The following is a 20400-nucleotide window of genomic DNA, read 5'->3' as shown; positions in this document are numbered from 1 at the left end:
CGGTACTCCCGCCTCCGCGCCCCGCCCCGCGCACGGAGCCGACGCCCGCCTGCTCCGCCACCGGCCGCGCCCGGGGCCAAACACAGGCTAAGGCTCCGCCCACTACCCGCCCCTGCCCCCGCCTCACCCAGGCCCCGCCTCACCCAGGCCCCGCCTCACCCAGGCCCCGCCTCACCCAGGCCCCGCCTCACCCAGGCCCCGCCTCACCCAGGCCCCGCCTCACCCAGGCCCCGCCTCACCCAGGCCCCGCCTCACCCAGGCCCCGCCTCACCCAGGCCCCGCCTCACCCAGGCCCCGCCTCACCCAGGCCCCGCCTCACCCAGGCCCCGCCTCACCCAGGCCCCGCCTCACCCAGGCCCCGCCTCACCCAGGCCCCGCCTCACCCAGGCCCCGCCTCACCCAGGCCCCGCCTCACCCAGGCCCCGCCTCACCCAGGCCCCGCCTCACCCAGGCCCCGCCTCACCCAGGCCCCGCCTCACCCAGGCCCCGCCTCACCCAGGCCCCGCCTCACCCAGGCCCCGCCTCACCCAGGCCCCGCCTCACCCAGGCCCCGCCCCACGCGCCGCCGAGAGCCCACCTCGACCTGTTTCGCCGCCGGCCTCGCCCGGTGCCAAATACCGGCTTAGGCCCCGCCCCGTCCCCGCCCCACGCGCCGCCGTACCCCGGCCCCGCCCCGCCCCGCCCACGCCCCCAGCCCCCGCCCCGCGAGCCGCCGAGCCCCGCCCCGCCCCGGCCCGGCCCCGCCGCGCGTGACCGCCGAGCCTGCGCCGAGCTGCGCCCCGGCCGCCGGCCGCGCGATGCTGCTGCTGGCCGCCGCGTCGCTCGTGGCCTTCGTGCTGCTGCTCTACATGGTGTCCCCGCTCATCAGCCCCAAGCCCCTCGCCCTGTCCGGGGCGCACGTAGTGGTGAGTGGCCCCCGAGGCCGCGGCGGCGCCGTCCCCGGAGCGCGGGCCCCAGGCCGCCCCGCCGCCCCGCGCCGTCTCCTCCGCGGCCTCTGCTCCCCCGGGGCCCGCGCGGGCTCGGGGGGCGCGCGTCCGCGCCCGGGGCCTCTCCGGGGTCCGAGGGTCTGGGGGTTTTTGTGCTCGGGCTCCCCGATGAGTCCGCCGAGGGGCAGAGAGGCTGCGGGACTCCGCCGGGCCCCCGCGGTCGCTGGCGGCCCGCGCGCGGCGCGCGGCCCTGGCCGGGGCCCGGGGCTCCGCCGGGGCGGCCCCCGGATGGCGGCCTGCGCAAGTGACCGCGGGCAGAGTCTCTCCGGCGGAGCGGCAGCCCTCGCCAGCGGCGTTGGGGCCCTTCTGCCCCGTCTGCACGGCCTGTCCCTGCTGGACTCGGCCTGGGGTCGGCGGGTGCCGCCCCGGTTCAGAGTCAGACGGTTGAGCCAGAGAACCTGGCTTGTGCGTTGGGAATGAAGGGGTCTGTGGGTTGGTTTGTTTCTTACCAGAAACTCCTGTCTTCGGCGATCCCTTTTCTGCAGGTAGACCAGCTCACTTAAACAGAAAGCCTTCTTTTCTGCGCCCAGTATGCTGCCATTTACTGTGGCTTTCTGGGCTCTTTTCTTACTTGAATTTTTTTACAAGCCCGAGGCACGTAGAGACGGGAGCTTATGAATAAGAAAAGTTAGTTACTAAGCAGTTATCGCAAATCCTCCTGGTGTGGGAGGTGACATTTGGGTGTCCTGGCTAAGATCCGAGCATCGCTGAGATGAGATGGAATGGGATGGTCGTTGCTTTCAGCGTGTCTGACGTCCCGCGGAGAGTTTGTGAATGGAAACATATATTTTGTTTAATTTCTCTCGTCAAACTATTTAGTGTACTTCCACCTCCTGCCATTCCTGATGCAGAAGATAGATAAGGAGGTGACTTGCTAGTTCATTAGCAGGGAAGAGAGGAGCAAAATTTTACAATCATGTTACCTTCTGAAGGGGTCACATCTGCAAGAGAGCTTATGCCTCAAAAACTGTGGCTTTAAAACCTGGGTTTTTTAGCAGCGATGTTTGCAGAGCATACCTTGTAGTGTCTGTAAGGGACTCTCACTAAATGGTGACTCTGGTCCTACCAGCCCCATCATGCTTCTGCAGGCGGTGGATAAGATAACAAACATGTCTGCTGGGGTAGGTCCCACAGAATTTCTTACTCTCACCATCTCATTTGGCTGTGCCACTGTAAATAATGTGAGGACGACATGAATAGTTGACATGGTGTCACCATCTGTCTTCTTTTTTTAATGACATAAAAAGAGTAAAAGTGTAATTGTTTTTCTTGAATTTTGTTAGGACCAGACCCAGTCGTGTCAGGAAGGGGGCCAGTGTTCAGAATGTCTTGCTGGTGGGGAAGCATGAGCAGGCTTAGGTCAGAGCTAGTTATTCGTTTGTTTTTAAAACACTTCTGATTGACCAGTGTTAGCTCTCTAATGACAGTGGTAAAGCTGTGCAGCACGTCTTACGCAGTGTGTGTGTGTGTACACACGCACGTGCAAACACTTGGTCACTCAGTCGTGTCCGACTCTTCGTGACCCCCTGAACTGCAGCCCACCAGGCTCCTCTGTCCACGGGATTTCCTAGCAAGAACACTGGAGTGGGGTGCCATTTCCTTCTCCAACGCATGAAAGTGAAAAGTGAAGTCACTCAGTCGTGTCCGACTCTTCGTGACCCCCTGAACTGTAGCCCACCAGGCTCCTCTGTCCACGGGATTTCCCAGCAAGAACACTGGAGTGGGGTGCCATTTCCTTCTCCAGAGGATCTTCCCGACCCAGAGATCGAACCTAGGTCTCCTGCCTCGCAGGCAGACTCTTTACCATCTGAGCCACCAAGGAACCCCTCTTACACAGTATACACTTATTTAAATCAGCTGTTTTTTAAACAAAACTGTTAAACTGATTTGGTGAGAACTAGAAAATCAAACCCACCCTTTTGGAGAGATGGATGGAGAAGCTTTTCTGACTGCACAGCGCCCTCTCTTGCCCTTGATAAGAGGTGTGTGGTGCAATTGGAGAGATACTAGCATTTAAAACAGTAGTGGCAAAACAGTCAGAGCGAGTGATAAAGAAAGGCATTAAACTGTTATCTTTAGGGTCTCATGTCTCAAGTTACCAAAGGTCAGGCTACTCAGTGCATATTTACGGTTTTCTCAGCCATTAAGAAAATCCCTTAAGCTTTCTTATACCACTCAAGGGTAACGTAGCCTGGATTGACTTACGCCTGTTCTTAGATACCTTCTATGAATTAGCTGGCTTGGACTGGAAGGTCAGTTTCCCATGAACCATGACTCAGAAGCTAAGGTCTTATTCTTGTTTTTATGGACAAATCTTATAAAATTACACCCTGCTCTTTGCTGTGCAGCAGTTTGACACAGCTTGCTTGCCTGTTTCAGTCTAGAAACAGGACGGTAACAATCATAGTGTCTACAGAGCGCTTGAGAGCATATACATTTTCTCAGTCACCTCATCACTTCAACTTCCATGTAGTCATGGAATAACAGGGAATTTACTTACAGGCTTTTTTGGCTTTTTTTTTTTTCTTTTTTCACGGAAATGGCATCGTACGCCACTTTGCAAATTAATGGTAGGCAAGTACTTATTTAGCAACTGTTTATGCAGAGTGCTGTGCTAGGAATGAGGATAGTAGCTCAGACTTGACACTCCTCCTCAGCGAACTCAGAGTCTGACCTGGAAGCTCAGGCAGGCGCAGAATGAACTGCGGAAGGTGCAAAAGTGGCAGAGAGGACAGAGGGCGGAGCCCGGAAGGCCTCTTGGAGGAGGAGCTGTTGGGACCCGCCTCTGCGGGTTCCATGGGATTTGGAAATGCAGGTGTGCGGGAGATGTTGGGTGAAGGGACCTGTAGGCAGCAGTGGCAGTCAGGGACGTTTTTAATGATCTTGCTAATTGGAATGATGAATGATAAGCCAAAACCGCCTGTGAAATATATATACTTTAAATATCTATCTACATTGACTCAATGGACACGAGTTAAAGCAAACTCAGAGAGATGGTGAAGGACCGGGAAGCCTGGCGTGCTGCAGTCCATGGGATCGCAGAGAGTCGGACACGACTGAGCAACCGAACCACCACATTTATTTACATGGGTGGTCTGGGTCTTCATTGTGGCAGCCACATTGTTTCCTTGTGGCAGGTGAACCCTTAGTTGCAGCAGGTGGGGTCCAGTTCTCTGACCAGGGGTAGAGCCCAGGCCCCTTGCGCTGGGAGTCTTAGCTGCTGGACCCCCGGGGAAGCCCCCCTACAACATATTTCATAGCAAAGAGCTCTTCAGAGGTGGCTCTGAGGCGGGATAGCAGATGTATCTTTACAGTAACTGGTAGATAATTGGTTAATTAACCCAAAGAAATCCCTTCATTAGTGAGAAGCTGAGGCTCAGGAGAAACTGGGAAGTTGCATGGAGATAGGTACATTGTGTAGGAAGGAGTCTTGACCTTTAAAGTCATGAGATGCGATCAGAGATACTCTTTACAGCAAGATTTATATCTAACAATAAAATATTCAGAACAATCTAGATGTCTGACTATAGGGGAATGTTAACTAAGTTTTGATATAGCTATCTAAGGCAATATTGTGTGTCCTTTTAGTTTTTCGACTATACATTTTTTTTTTAAAGTAGGATACACAAATGTGTGAGGGCAGATGCCTGTCTGACTCGTCTCTTCCTCCTTCACCTGCTCCCCTGACCTGTGTTATATAATGTGTGTAGGAAAAATGAATAGAAAGACAATGTTACATTTGTATCATTAAGTTAAGTATATTTTGAGTCCTTTCTATATGCCAGGCATTATACTGAAGGCTGGGAGTACTGTGTGTGTGTTAGTCGCTCAGTCGTGTCCAACTCTTTGCGACCCCAGGGACTGTAGCCTGCCACACTCCTCTGCAGGAGGAGAATTCTGCAGGCAAGAAGACTGGCATGGGTTGCCATTTCCTTCTCCAGGGCATCTTCCTGACCCAGGGATCGACCCCAAGTCTCCTGCATTGTAGGCAGAGTCTTTACCATCCGAGCCACTAGGGAAGCCCAGGATATAGTGGAGAGCCAAATGGAATTGGTACTTTTAGGGAGAAGGCGACGGCGCCCACTCCAGCGCTCTTGCCTGGAGAATCCCAGGGACAGCGGAGCCTGGTGGGCCGCAGTCCATGGGGTCGCTGAGAGTTGGACACGACTCAGTGACTTCACTTTCACTTTTCACTTTCATGCATTGGAGAAGGCAATGGCACCCCACTCTAGTGTTTTTGCCTGGAGAATCCCAGGGACGGCGGAGCCTGTGGGCTGCCGTCTGTGGGGTCGCACAGAGTGGGACACGACTGAAGCGACGTAGCAGCAGCAGCAGGGAGTCTGTGGAGTGGCAATGGGAGAGATGATTGGGAATCCGATCGTCACACAGGTAAATGCGCGGCTGTGTGGCTGTGGAGTGATGGAAAAGCAAGGGGAGAAAGGCTGCCGTGCTGGAAAGCGGGCTGGGGCGGGGAGGCGGCGCCGAGGGCAGCCTGCGAGGCTTTCCCAAGCTTGTGATCATTTGAGCTGAGATTGACTGGGTGGATAGATGCCAGTTAGATGAAAAGAGGGGAGGAGAGCGTTTCTGGCAGGGGAAATAGAATGTGCAAAGGCCTGGTGGCTGGAGAAGGCATGACTGGGAGCCAGCCAGTATGCTGAGCTGTGGACGGTGAAGACGAGAATCGTGCCAGAAGAAAAGCTTCACTGCTTAGTGTTTCTACCTGATCATGTATTACTTTATAATAAGCAGTCATTTGAAAGATCATAAGATATAGGCTGGTGATTATTCTTTTCATCTCCTGTAGAACTGGTCATTCATAGAAGATATATAGAAAGACAATGTTCATTTGGACGCAAAGCCAAAGTAATGTGTTTATTTTATTTTTTAATTTATTGAAGTACGGTTGATTTACAATGTGTTAATTTCTGCGGTATAGCAAAGTGATTCAGTTATATATTGTATATAATATATACATATACGTCCTTTTTCGTAACGGTTTACCACAGGTTGGATGTGATTCCCTGTGCTGTGCAGTAGGCCCTTCTTGTTCATTCATTTTGCGCATAGTAGTTCGCATCTGTTAAACCCGAACGCCGAGTCCATTCCTGCCCCCGCCCCGCGGCCACCCTGGAACCACAAGCCTGTTCTCTGCGTCTGTGGGTCTGTTCCATAGACAGGCTCATTTGTGTCATATATCAGATTCTACGTACCGCGGCATCATGCGATGCTGATACTTGTCTTTCTCTGTATCGCTTACTTCACTTGGTACGGTAGCCTCTGGGCCCATCTGTGTCGCTGCAAACAGCACTCTCTTACAGCCGGTGGCGTTCCGCCCCAGTCCATGCGTGCGCGCCCGTCCAGTGCGTCCACACGGCTTATCGGTTCGCGGGCGTTTAGGTGGTTTGCGCGTCTCGGCTGTTGTGACTGGTGCTGCCGTGAACATAGGGGTGCACGGATCTTTTCGGATTATCAGACTGAAATGAGACTCATCAGCTAGATGTATAGGGCTCTTTCCCCGCAGTGGACTCAGAAATATATTACAGGTGTGCAGTGGACAGTTCAGCACTGGAAACAGTCAAACCCGCACGCCCTGCTGTTCTTAAACACCGTTCATTCGGTCTGGGATGACGATGCTACAGCAGCTGAAGATTTAGTTCCTGTAGGTTAGATTTTGGAGCCCATTATAGTTGTTTTATTTGTTTGCGTTGGGTCTCAGTTGCGAGGCGCAGGCTTCGTTGTCCCGGGGCGTTTGGGATCTCAGTTCCCCAGCCGGGGATTAAACTGCCTCCCCTGCCTTGCAAGGCAGATTCTTTATTTATTGTTAGTATTTACTTACTTTTGATGGAAGGGTGATTGCTTTACAGTATTGTGCTGGCTTCTGCCAAACAGCGTGAGTCAGCCTTAGGGAACCCACTTCCCCGCCCTCTTGACCCCGCCCCCCGTCGGTTGTTCCAGAGCCTGGGTTTGAGTTCCCTGCGTCGGATGGCAAATTCCCATTGGCTGTCTATTATCCATATTACATATGGCGGACCACCGGGGAAGCCCCCTGTCATAGGTTTTAAAAATTTCCCACAGAAGGGAAGTTTCAAGTGCTAAGATCTCTTCCTTTCTGCCTTTAGGTTACAGGAGGCTCTAGTGGCATCGGGAAGTGCATTGCTATCGAGTGCTACAAACAAGGAGCCTTTATAACTCTGGTTGCACGGAATGAGGTAAGTTCCGGTTGCGTTCTTAGGTGCTAAGTCAGCATGATGTGAGTCACAGAGGCCGTGCGAGCCTCGCAGTGTTCACCCTCGTCTCTGCTTGGAGCTGTGATTCCTGCGCTGTGCTCAGTGGTGTCCGACTCTTGGAAACCCCGTGGACTGTGGCCCGCCAGGCTCCTCTGTCCGTGGGATTCCCCTGGCAGGAATACAGGAGTGGGCTGCCATGCCCTCCTCCAGGGGATCTTCCCGACCCAGGGATCGAACCCAGGTCTCCCACATTGCATGTGGATTCTTTACCATCTGGCTGGTTATTTGTGTTCTGGGCAAAAACTCCCTGGTTGGAGTCAGGTTAGCTCCACAGATGTTTATTCAGGGCCAGGAACTCTGAGGCAACACTGCAGAGACTGCAGGCCTGGGAGAAGCAGAGACTCAGGTGCCCCCCCCCCGCCCCCGGCCGGAGGCAGCCAGCCCCCTGCCCGGAGCCACCGACGGCGGCGCAGGGCGGATCTGAGTCCTGAAAGATGACTGTAGGCGTTCCTCTGTAATTTGCTTGCGACGTAATCGCCATCTGTAGTGAGACCCAGACTGCACGGGGGAGTCTCCCTCCTCCCCAGAGTCCCACAAAGCAGGGGTTTTTCTGTGCCGCTTCAGCACCAGATCTGGTTCCTTTTCTGCTCAGTGTCTGTTTCCTTGCCAGAGCCCAAGGTGGGGCGCTCTGTTCTCCCCCATAGTCCCGCATCCTCCTGCTCCCCGGGTGGGGGGACCACGGCAGGCCTTCTGGCTTGGCCTCGAGCTCGGGTCACAGTGGGCGCTCGGGACATCTCTGTTGGCTGAAGACAAGAAGGGAGGACGATGGACCGAGGGGCACATGCAGCGCAGCGTCGTTGATGGGGTTTGATTCACCGGTGAACAGGGAGGGCAGCGGGGTGGTAGCTGCCCTGGGGCGGGGGCGGGGGGTGGCCACAGCTGGGCAGTGCCCCCGGGGGATGGCTGGCCACGGGGGTCCCGGGGGACCGCGCAGATCAGGCTCTGGGCGCCGTCACCTCTTTAAAAGTGAAGAAAGGCAGCATCAGCTCCTTTTATTTGCCCCGGGACTGCTCCAACAGCGCATCTGCTGTGGCAGCGAAACCACCTTCCGCGACTGAAAACCCGGCGGTGGTGAAACGGCGTCCTGTGAGGTTTGTCCAGTGCTGGGGCGTGACGGAAGACGCAGGAGACGGGAGGCAGGGCAGGCCCCGGCTTTCCGTGGCTCCTGGCGCTGCTGGGGCTGAACGAGCCTTCCGGCACCGAGAAGGCCTTCACTCTCCAGTGTAATTTTATGCTCCGACTCTGGCAAAGTCAGATGGTGCCCCTCTGTATCAGTAGAATAATGCGACTTTATTACAGGCGCATTCTTGTTTAGAAAACCTCCGCGTCTTTTGAAAGGACTCCCTTCTCCTTTTGTTCGTCTCTGCCGTCATGCTGTATTTAAATTCTAGCCTTTATAGCAGATTGAGGCACTGTAAACTGATCTCCATCTTCTTGAAAATGACTAAGACAAGCACCACTGAGACCTTGGGAGAATCACTCAATTACCGGACAGTTTTGCTTGTCCTCAGAGCATAGGTGTACCTCGTCCATCTCACGAGTGATTTTTACTTTATTTGCTTTTTTGGTGGAGGAAGGGCTCTTTAGATGATCTTGCGGGAAATCACTATGCCGTGAAATCACCACACCCTTCAGTTTGGGAATATGTTTCCTGTCTCCGTAATGACAATGGAAACATTTATGAGAGTTGATGGGAGACCCTTAGCGATCAATACTGATGATTGGGACTTTGAGGTTCGTCAGTTTCTTAAACTGTCTTTCTCTGCAGCGAATGTAAAACCTCACTGTCCCTCAGTCACAGCTCAGCCTACTTCACAGCCGTGTGGTCCGTAGCTCTGCACGCACAGGTGATGTCCCGTGTGCTCTCTGGCAGTTAATAAATCCTCGTACAAACTGCTTTTTCTCTCCTTTTAAACAGACAAGTGGACAAATAGACCATCACCAGAACTAATTGTTCTCTGTTGCTTTCAGGACAAGCTGTTGCAGGCAAAGAAAGAAATCGAAAAACACTCTATTAATGATAAACAGGTAAAGTCACTGTGCTCGTGATGTATTTTCTGCCTAATCAGCACAGGTGTGCAAAGGAAGAGACCATGACTTCATCTGCGAATAGTTCGCTGAAAGCACGCCAACTGTTCCTAATTATATTGTTTCTAAAATCGTGAAATTGTTTGAATTATCTTGGATTTCAGGTTATTACCCGAGCAATGCATAAACTCTAACACACACACACACTCAAGTGATCCAGTAACAGGATGCTTTCCTAGAAAATGATTTCATTTCAGTTATTTATTCAAATTAACATAAAGGGAAGGAGGTATTAAAAATATTTTTTGATTATGCAATTTTTTGATGAATGCAATGGTATATGTCTTATACAATATATATTTTAGGCTAAAACATAATGATAAATTAATAGCCACACACTCATCACCCAACTTCATAAATGGCATTTTCTGGGGCCCTTGAAATCTCCTCTCTTTGCCCACATCAGCCTTATCCTTCTGTCTCATTCCTAGAGGTGACCCCCAACTTGATTCTATAGTTTTTTTCTTTCGTTTTTTAGTGTTTTGGCTGTGCCGCACTCAGGCAGAACCTTAGCTCCCTGACCAGGGAGGGGCCCCCGCCCCTGCACTGAGAGTCGCAACCACCGGACCTCCAGGGAGTTCCCTTCCACTGTGTTTAAATAATTGGACCATGAGTGCCCGTCACCCCAAGAAGAGTGTTTGCTTCTGCTGCCTTTTGAACTTCATGGCATCATTCTTACTTTGATGGCTTTGTTGAGATAGAATTTCACATACTGTTTAGCTCACTGATTTAAGGTGTACAGTTCAGTGGGTTTTAGCATATCCACAGAGTTGCAGTTATCGCCAGATGCAGTCATGGAACACTCTCATCCTCCCGTAAAGGAGATCCATGTTCCTTAGCAGTCAGTCCTGGTTCTCTTCCACGCACTCCTGGCCCTGGGACATCGCTAGCCTGTTTTCTCTAATACAACATCATTCTCTGTGTATTCTTCACCTGATATTGTTAAAATCCCTCAGTTGCTGCATGAAGTAATTGCTCTTTTTTTTTTTTTTGCTGCTGTCTAGAGTTTTCTTGTCTCTATAGACTGTCCTCCATCCATCAGCTCTCTGTCTAGGGTTTTCTAGTCTGTGTAGACTCTTCTCCATCCATCAGCTCTCTGTCTAGGGTTTTCTAGTCTGTGTAGACTCTCCTCCATCCATCAGCTCTCTGTCTAGAGTTTTCTAGTCTGTGTAGACTCTCCTCCATCCATCAGCTCTCTGTCTAGGGTTTTCTAGTCTGTGTAGACTCTCCTCCATCCATCAGCTCTCTGTCTAGGGTTTTCTAGTCTGTGTAGACTGTCCTCCATCCATCAGCTCTGTCTAGGGTTTTCTAGTCTGTGTAGACTGTCCTCCATCCATCAGCTCTCTGTCTAGAGTTCTCTAGTCTGTGTAGACTCTCCTCCATCCATCAGCTCTCTGTCGAGAGTCTCTTGTCTGTGTAGACTGTCCTCCATCCATCGGCTCTCTGTCGAGAGTCTCTTGTCTGTGTAGACTGTCCTCCATCCATCAGCTCTCTGTCTAGAGTTCTCTAGTCTGTGTAGACTCTCCTCCATCCATCAGCTCTCTGTCGAGAGTCTCTTGTCTGTGTAGACTGTCCTCCATCCATCGGCTCTCTGTCGAGAGTCTCTTGTCTGTGTAGACTGTCCTCCATCCATCAGCTCTCTGTCGAGAGTCTCTTGTCTGTGTAGACTGTCCTCCATCCATCGGCTCTCTGTGTAGAGTTCTCCAGTCTGTGTAGACTGTCCTCCATCCATCGGCTCTCTGTCGAGAGTCTCTTGTCTGTGTAGACTGTCCTCCATCCATCGGCTCTCTGTCGAGAGTCTCTTGTCTGTGTAGACTGTCCTCCATCCATCGGCTCTCTGTCGAGAGTCTCTTGTCTGTGTAGACTGTCCTCCATCCATCGGCTCTCTGTCGAGAGTCTCTTGTCTGTGTAGACTGTCCTCCATCCATCGGCTCTCTGTCTAGAGTTCTCTAGTCTGTGTAGACTGTCCTCCATCCATCGGCTCTCTGTCGAGAGTCTCTTGTCTGTGTAGACTGTCCTCCATCCATCGGCTCTCTGTCGAGAGTCTCTTGTCTGTGTAGACTCTCCTCCGTTAGCTCTGCTGTGGGTGGGTATTCAGGGTATCTCCATGTTTTCTGTCAGTTTGCTCTCCTTGCTGTTGCTAAGGTTTGTCTCTGTGCGTTGTACAAGGATGGAATACACCTAGAAATGAAACTGTCGAGCGCATGCTTCACCAAAATGGTTACACTCCTGCCAGTAGTGACTCCTTGCCAGTACTTGGTATTAACAGACTTTCTAAGTTTTGCTTTTCTGATGGGTTTTAAATGGTGTTTCACTGTGGTTTCAATCGCCTCATTTTTCCCCTCCAGAAATTCATTAGAGAGCTCTGTTGTCTTTTTTGTTGTTAAGTCGCTAAGTCATGTCCGACTCTTTGCGACCCCATGGACTGCTGGACTGCAGCATGCCACGCTTCCCGGTCCTTATCATCTTCCAGAGTTTGCTCGGACTCATGTCCATTGAGTCGGTGATGTTAAGATGCTAGGGTAGTGAAGTGGAGAGAACGTTGCATGTCAGTCGGATAAACCTGCCTCGTCTCTTAAACAGCTGTGGCGTGACCCTGGGCGCCGCAGCGTGCCTTGGATCAGTTGTCTTACTGGCTGTTTGCATTGTCCTTCCTCTGCACTCTGTCCTGCAAGCAGATGTCCTCATCCACCTCTCTTTGTGTGTGTGGGGGGGGTTTCCACCTATCTTTGTGCGTATGTGGGGTTTTCTCTAGTACTGGCGCCTCTGTCTGTACCCCCTTCTCTGAAGCCCACAGACATCGGAAAGCACCAGCTCGGCGGGTCCCCCGGCGTCGCTGCTTCAGCTCGGCGGGTCCCCCAGCTTCGTTGCTTTGTTTTCCTGTCCCTGTAGCTCTGGTAGAGAAGGGCACCGTCTAGAGATCTGGAGCGTCCTGGTGAAGGCCAGTCTCGCTGACGCCGCGGCCGCCCCCTCTCCCCCTGGTTAGCCCTGCTCTTCACCTGGCAGAAGCCTCAGGCCGTGTGAATAGTCCTTGACTTGCACGTCCAGGAAGGGGAAGGTCCTCAGGGCTGGGGCGTGCACGAGGGGCCAGGGCAGCCTCCCGTCCCAGAGCTGGCGCGTTTCTCTGCATAGCATAAGCAGGGCCCTGGCGACGTTTTTTCCCTGGTAGTTTGAACAGTTTCCCCCGCCCTGCCAAAAATTGCCCGTGTATGCAGGCTGAGTTGCTTCAGTCGTGTCCGACTCTGTGCAGCCCACCAGGCTCCCCCGTCCCTGGGATTCTCCAGGCAAGAACACTGGAGCGGGTTGCCGTGCCCTCCTCCAGGGGGTCTCCCAGACCGAGGGATCCAACCCCCGTCTCCCACATCCCCTGCCTTGTGGGCGGTGTCTTTCGCCGCTGAACCCCTGGAAGAGCTGCCCGCCCGTCCCCCATCTGCCTCCTAGTTGCATCGGCAGTGGCTTCGATCCTGGAATTGGAGCGTCCAAACTGGGCTCCTTACTTGCTGGAAAGAATCGCCTTTAATTTTTAAAGACAGCTCTTTTAAAGCTCTGCGTTTAAAGCTTCGATCACTCTTCCTCTCTCTAACAGGTGGTGCTTTGTATATCGGTCGATGTGTCCCAGGACTATGGCCAAGTGGAGAGCGTCATGAAACAAGTAAGAGGGCGGGGCGGCTGAAGCTGGCCCACTCGCCTTTTGATCGGTCCTTGCCGTTTTGATGTGTGGCCTGCAGGTGGCATACCTTCCCTGTAGGTCTAATCGTTTTATGGATTTTGTTTATCGACTTGATTGGCTGCTAACGGGTTCTTTGTTTCTCTTCCTTGATGCCCAATTTGATGAACTTCCAGGCACAGGAGAAGTTGGGCCCGGTGGACATGCTTGTGAACTGTGCAGGGACGTCACTTGCAGGAAAATTTGAAGATCTTGAAGTCAGTACTTTTGAAGTAAGTAAAAATTTGTTCATTTTCTCACTGTGGTAGCCCATACACTAAAAGGGAGAACTGCTGCTGCTGCTGAGTCGCTTCAGTCGTGTCCGACTCTGTGCAACCCCATAGACGGCAGCCCGCCAGGCTCCCCCGTCCCTGGGATTCTCCAGGCAAGAGCACTGGAGTGGGCTGCCATTTCCTTCTCCAGTGTATGAAAGTGAAAAGTGAAAGTGAAGTCGCTCAGTCGTGTCCGACTCTTTGGGACCCCATGGATTGCAGCCCACCAGGCTCCTCTGTCCAGGCAAGAGTACTGGAGTGGGGTGGAGGGAGAACTAGTTTATGGCTAAAAGCTTTATGAATGAAATAGGTGAAATGCATTCCAGTTTAACAGAAGCTTCAGCAAACTAGAGGAAGGCTGGACAGGGTCTTAGTCCCAGTGACCATCCAGCCTTAGAAGTTTACGCAAACCGCTGGACCTTGGCTTCCTCAGCTGTAAGATGGGAATGCAACCTCCAGCCTGACACAGATTAGTATTGACTTACTGAGGTCGTATTATCAATAGAGCTCTTTGTAAGCCAAGAGATGCTGGATTGTCTTGTCAAGTATCCGTGTTTTTAACAATGAAAACCCGAAGAAGCTGGAGAGCAGACTCTGGCATTCTCAATCCCAGAGAGGAAGGCAGCGCGCCACAGCGTGTCATGGTTCTGAAGTGCCGGCTGCAGGAGTGCACAGCAGCCTTGAAGTCCTTCCGTGCACAGCGTGCTTTTCTTCACTTGCTGTCGCGTCAGCTGTCTCTCTCCTCCTGGTCTCTAGAGCCTTCATGGTGGTGATGGGCTTTGAGTGATCTTCTCAGTGACGTTAGAGCGCACCCGCTGTTATGGAAGAGGAGCCTCCCAGAGCAGCAGTTCGGACGTCCTGCTCTGACAGGCTGGGGGAAAGCACTGTGAGCTCTGCGATTTCAAGTCAAGCTGGGCAAGGCCAGCACAGGCAGACGCAGGGTGCTGCCTTAGCTGGGATTCTGGTATTGTGAGGCTTCTTTATCAGCTCAGCAGAAAAGGTAGCTGTTGGGTCAGGACTTCCTGGTGTCCAGTGGTTACAACTCTGCCTTCTGAGGCAGGGGCTGTGGGTTCAATCCCTGGTCTGGGATCTAACATTCTACATGCCACTCAGCACAGCCAAAGGGGAGGGGAATCAAGAGATAGATGTCTTGACCTATATGCCCTTATCTCTAGGTACTGGCAGGGACATTTTGAAGATTATGTCAACGGCTGTGTAAAGAATTAGTTGGAGGAAGTCGCTGTAGTCTAGGCATGAACGGATGAGGGGAAGGACTTCAGAGGTGGCCGGTGAGAGAGAAGTGTGAGTTGTGTGCCTGTGTGTGGAAGATGATATGAAGGGAGGTCGGCAGACTCCTCGGTCGACCGTGGATGGTGAAGAGGACCAGTGTGCAAGGGGCTGTGTGGTTGCAGCACGTAAACGCAGAGCTGTGCAGCCGGGCGCCGGGGAGCAGGGTCTGTGCAGGGCAGAGGGGGAGGGCCCCCGCATCTGTGTCTAACGGAGGTCTGGAGCTCAGGGTCAGAGATGTGTGGGGGTCATAACTGAGCAAGAGGAGCAGGAGCTAAGCACATGAGACCGGGTGACTGTGCGGGCCTGCCCTGGCAGTCCTGGTCAAGGCTCCGTGCGCCTGCCGCAGGGCTTACGGGTTCAAGCCCGCCAGGGGACGAAGATGCTGCCTGCCTTGTGGTGTGGCATTAAAAAAAAAGTTCGGGCAGCGGCGGGTGGGTGTCAGTGGCAAGGAGAAAATATGAAGCGGGTGAGATGAAGGAAGAAATAAAACGCACATATAGAATATGAAGTATGTGGCAATATTTTAAAAATGCATGAATCTAATCCTTTTAAAAAACTCATGTATTCTCAGCCTGTCTCCCATCACACTGTCTCCTTCCTCTGTCTCTCTCACTTTGCTTGAAAAAGCAGTCACAGTCCATTTCTTTTGCACGCCCCCCGCCGAGCCCCGCACCATCTCCACACCAGCACCCCCCCCCGCCCAGCCCCGCACCATCTCCACACCAGCACCTGCCCTGCCCAGCCCCGCACCATCTCCCTGCCCAGACCTGCACCATCTCCACACCAGCACCTGCCCTGCCTAGCCCCGCACCATCTCCCTGCCCAGCCCGGCACCATCTCCACACCAGCACCCCCCCCGCCCAGCCCCTTACCATCTCCACACCAGCACCCGCCCTGCCCAGCCATGCACCATCTCCCTGCCCAGCCCGGCACCATCTCCACACCAGCACCCCCCCCGCCCAGCCCCGCACCATCTCCACACCAGCACCCGCCCTGCCCAGCCCCTTACCATCTCCACACCAGCACCCCCCCCGCCCAGCCCCTTACCATCTCCACACCAGCACCCGCCCTGCCCAGCCATGCACCATCTCCCTGCCCAGCCCGGCACCATCTCCACACCAGCACCCCCCCCGCCCAGCCCCTTACCATCTCCACACCAGCACCCGCCCTGCCCAGCCCCGTACCATCTCCCTGCCCAGCCCCGCACCATCTCCACACCAGCACCCGCCCTGCCCAGCCATGCACCATCTCCCTGCCCAGCCCGGCACCATCTCCACACCAGCACCCGCCCTGCCCAGCCATGCACCATCTCCCCGCCCAGCCCCGCACCATCTCCACACCAGCACCCCCCCCGCCCAGCCCCTTACCATCTCCACACCAGCACCCGCCCTGCCCAGCCCCGTACCATCTCCACACCAGCACCCGCCCTGCCCAGCCATGCACCATCTCCCTGCCCAGCCCCTTACCATCTCCACACCAGCACCCGCCCTGCCCAGCCCCGTACCATCTCCCTGCCCAGCCCCGCACCATCTCCACACCAGCACCCGCCCTGCCCAGCCATGCACCATCTCCCTGCCCAGCCCGGCACCATCTCCACACCAGCACCCCCCCCGCCCAGCCCCTTACCATCTCCACACCAGCACCCCCCCCGCCCAGCCCCTTACCATCTCCACACCAGCACCCCCCCCGCCCAGCCCCTTACCATCTCCACACCAGCACCCGCCCTGCCCAGCCCCTTACCATCTCCACACCAGCACCCGCCCTGCCCAGCCATGCACCATCTCCCTGCCCAGCCCGGCACCATCTCCACACCAGCACCCCCCCCGCCCAGCCCCTTACCATCTCCACACCAGCACCCGCCCTGCCCAGCCCCGTACCATCTCCCTGCCCAGCCCCGCACCATCTCCACACCAGCACCCGCCCTGCCCAGCCCCGTACCATCTCCCTGCCCAGCCCCGCACCATCTCCACACCAGCACCCGCCCTGCCCAGCCATGCACCATCTCCCTGCCCAGCCCCTTACCATCTCCACACCAGCACCCGCCCTGCCCAGCCATGCACCATCTCCACACCAGCACCCGCCCTGCCCAGCCATGCACCATCTCCCCGCCCAGCCCCGCACCATCTCCTCGCCCAGCCCCGCACCGTCTCCACACCAGCACCTCTGCACTTGGACCGCTCGTCACTGTGTCCCAGCAGTGGTGTCGTTCGTGAGGCGCGTGGGCTCAGGCACTTCACACCATGTGGGATCTTAATTCCCTGAGCAGGGATCAAACCCATGTCCCTGCATCGCAAAGCGGGTTCTTAACCATTGGAACACCAGGGAAGCCCCAGTTCGTCTTGATTGGGATTTTGCACTGACATCATAGGTACATGTGAGGGAAACTGACATCTTAACGATATTTGGTCTTCTGACCCGTATAACCCGAGAAGGCGATGGCACCCCACTCCAGCACTCTCGCCTGGAGAATCCCACGGTCTTCTGACCCATATAACCCGAGAAGGCGACGGCACCCCACTCCAGCACTCTTGCCTGGAAAATCCCATGGTCTTCTGACCCATATAACCCGAGAAGGCGACGGCACCCCACTCCAGCACTCTTGCCTGGAAAATCCCATGGACGGAAGAGCCTCGTGGGCCACAGTCCATGGGGTCGCTAAGAGTCGGACACAACTGAGCGACCTCACTTTCACTTCTCACTTTCATGCATTGGAGAAGGAAATGGCAACCCACTCCAGTGTTCTTGCCTGGAGAATCCCAGCGACAGGGGAGCCTGGTGGGCTGCCGTCTATGGGGTCGCACAGAGTTGGACACGACTGAAGCGACTTAGCAGCAGCAGCAGCAGCAACCCATATAACAATATATATCTCCATTTATTTAAGTTTTTAAACAAAATTATCTCAGTCGTGTTTCATAATTTTCAGTGTGTGGAGCTTGCATGTTGTTTTTTAGTATTTTATATTTTTTGATGTTTGTGTAAGTGGTTTTTATATTTCAATTTCTTGAGTTTTTGTTGCTCATGTAGAAAAAACTACAATTGATTTTTGTGTATCGATCGTGCAGTGTTGCTGAACTCAACTATTAATTCTAGTGTTCACTGGACTTTCTACAGCCAAGATCATGTCATCTGCAAGTCTTAGGTCTTCCACTGCCATCTAGATACGCGTATTCCGTGGGCTGGAACTTCCAGTGCCTTGCTGACTAGAGGTGGCCAAAGTAGGCGTTTCTGTCTCGCTCCTGACTTTAGGGAGGAAGCAGTTGGCCTTTTACTCTTAAGCCTGATGTTAGCTGTAGCTTTGTTTGTTTATTTTTGGTAGACACCCTTTTCCGAGTTTAGCAGTTTATCCTAATTTGCTGAGAGTTTTTTGTGGAATGGATGTTTAATTTTGTCAGGCGCTCTTTCTGCCTCTACTGGGCTGATCGAGTCCTTTTCACCATCAAATAGTGAGTTAATGTGGTGACTCACTGATTAGTTTCCAGATGTTTCCAGCCTTGTGTTCCTGAGATAAGCCTCCTTTGGTCAGGATGTGTTATCCTTTCTATGTTCTTGAGGGATATTAGCTGTAGCGTTTTGTAATGTTACTTTTTGGTTTTGTGTTACTTTTTGGCCTCATAACATCAGTAGAGGAATAGTCCGTCCTTTTCAGTTTTCTGGAAGAATTTGTGTAGGATTGATTTATTTTCCTTAAATACTTGGTAGAATTCACCAGTGAAACCTGAGATTTTCTTTGTGGGAAGGTTTTAACTTTAATTTCTTTAATAGATGTAGTGTGTGCCTGCTAAGTTGCTTCAGTCGCATCTGACTCTTCACGACCCCACGGACTGGAGCCCGCCAGGCTCCTCCGTCCATGGGCTTCTCCCGGCAGGAATACTGGAGTGGGCTCCCATGCCCTCCTCCCGGGATCTTCCCGGCCCAGGGATGGAACCGCGTCCCCGGGTCTCCTGCCTTGCGGGCGGGCGCTTCCCCTCTAGCGCCACCTGGAGGCTCCCCTGATAGCTCAGCAGGACACGCAGGAGGCCTGGGTTCCACCTGGGGGCCTCTGTTATTTTTCTGTTTCATATTGTGCATGGTGATAGACCTAGTTTTTCATAAGACTTTTTAATGTATAAGCATTGTGATAGTGTCATGAGACTTTCAGGTGGGAAATTTTAAAGTTTTAAGAGTTCCCAGGATGAGGGGGAAGGAGACCCTTGGTACCTGTGCCTTTCCCCCCCCATCACGAGAACCCACGTGCACTGGGTGGTTGCTGCGGTGGGGCGGGGAGGGCGCGTGCCTTCTGCTTCCTCCCTCAGTCCTTGCCGCAGGCCTGTGAGATCACACTGTGTGAACCCACTTTCCGCGGAGGAATTACGTAGAGTGTCCAGCTTTTTCATCAAATAGGCGTGAATGGTAGAGCCCAGCCCCGCAGTCCACGCTCTTAACTCCTGTCCTGGCCTCTCTGTCACTTAGAACTAACAGGGCAGGAACAGTTTAGAAGCTCTTTGCTCAGACTGTCTCTCAAGAGGATTACCGGCACCGTGCAGTGTACTTTTCTAAGGAGAAGACTAATTTTGTCCCGGCTTCAGCAAAGACCCGAGTGCTGTCGTGAGAACGTGAGGCTAGAGTGAGACCGGAGATTGAAACAGGCTCTCACAGGCGGACACGGGAGGGGCGTGAACCGGGAGGCTGAGACGGATGTTTACCGCACCGCCCTGCGTAAACAGGGAGTGGCAGGCTGTAGGCCAGGCAGTGAGCTCGGCGCTCTGTGATGACCCAGAGGGGCGGGGTGTGCGTTTGCACGGAGCTGATTCCCTCTCTTGTACAGTAGAGACTGGCGACATTGTGAAGCAACTGTATGGCAGCAAAGAAGAGGGAGAGAGAAAGAAAAGAAACGGGCCCCCAGCAGGGAGCCCTGTGTGTCTCAGTCACTTCTGGGACCCTTTAGTTCCGGTTTGTTTAGCAGCTCCGCTGAGCGCCCAGTGACCCGGGCTCCGGCTCGGGGTGGGTGCCCATGGGGCGCACCGGTGACTCAGGCTCCGGCTCAGGGCGGGCGCCCGTGGGGCGCACCGGTGATCCGGGCTCCGGCTCGGGGTGGGTGCCCGTGGGGTGTACCGGTGACCCGGGCTCTGGCTTGGGGCGGGCGCCCGTGGGGCACACCAGTGACCCGGGCTCTGGCTCGGGACGGGCGCCCGTGGGGCGCACTGGTGACCTGGGGCGGGTACCCGAAGGGTGCGCCGGTGACTCGGGGCGGCGTACCCCAGGGGCGCGGGCGCACGGGTGACCCGGGGCAGGTGCCCGTTGCGTGCGCCCTGCTTAGGCTCCAGGCCTCTTTGTTCCCTGCAGAGGCTGATGAGCGTCAACTACCTGGGCAGCGTGTACCCCAGCCGGGCGGTGATCACCACCATGAAGGAGCGCCGCGTGGGCAGGGTCGTCTTCGTGTCCTCCCAGGCCGGGCAGCTGGGCCTCTTTGGTTACACAGCGTACTCTTCATCTAAGTTTGCCATCAGGGGACTGGCAGAGGCTTTGCAGATGGAGGTAAGAGCGTCTTCACTTTTGCGTTGTTCCTTTCAGCCTAGGGGAACACGTTCCCCTTTCAGTTCGGTTCAATCACTCAGTTGTGTCCAACTCTTTGCAACCCCATGGACGTGAGTTTGAGTAAGCTCTGGGAGTTGGTGATGGACAGGGAGGCCTGGCGTGCTGCAGTCCATGGGGTCGCAAAGAGTCAGACATGACTGAGCAACTGAACCTAACTTAGCAGTACCAACATCTTCATAGTATTATGGGCAGACGGC

At 54.2% G+C, this 20400-nt stretch overlaps 1 protein-coding gene across 2 annotated transcripts in view; it reads left to right on the top strand.

The window, feature by feature from the left end:
- Positions 1–575: 575 nt before the first annotated feature.
- KDSR (3-ketodihydrosphingosine reductase) overlaps positions 576–20400 on the top strand; it is a 42258-nt gene continuing 22433 nt past the window's right edge. For both annotated transcript variants that reach the window (XM_069569141.1, XM_069569140.1), the window contains exons 1-6: positions 576–905; positions 7106–7195; positions 9245–9301; positions 12948–13013; positions 13205–13300; positions 19952–20143. In XM_069569141.1, the coding sequence (XP_069425242.1) occupies positions 798–905; positions 7106–7195; positions 9245–9301; positions 12948–13013; positions 13205–13300; positions 19952–20143 (609 nt within the window). In that variant the 5' untranslated portion in view covers positions 576–797. The remainder of the gene's footprint in view (positions 906–7105; positions 7196–9244; positions 9302–12947; positions 13014–13204; positions 13301–19951; positions 20144–20400) is intronic.

The sequence above is a fragment of the Ovis canadensis genome, chromosome 23 (assembly GCF_042477335.2).
Source record: "Ovis canadensis isolate MfBH-ARS-UI-01 breed Bighorn chromosome 23, ARS-UI_OviCan_v2, whole genome shotgun sequence".
Classification (NCBI taxonomy): domain Eukaryota; kingdom Metazoa; phylum Chordata; class Mammalia; order Artiodactyla; family Bovidae; genus Ovis; species Ovis canadensis.
This window is presented reverse-complemented; position numbering and strand designations above follow the sequence as displayed.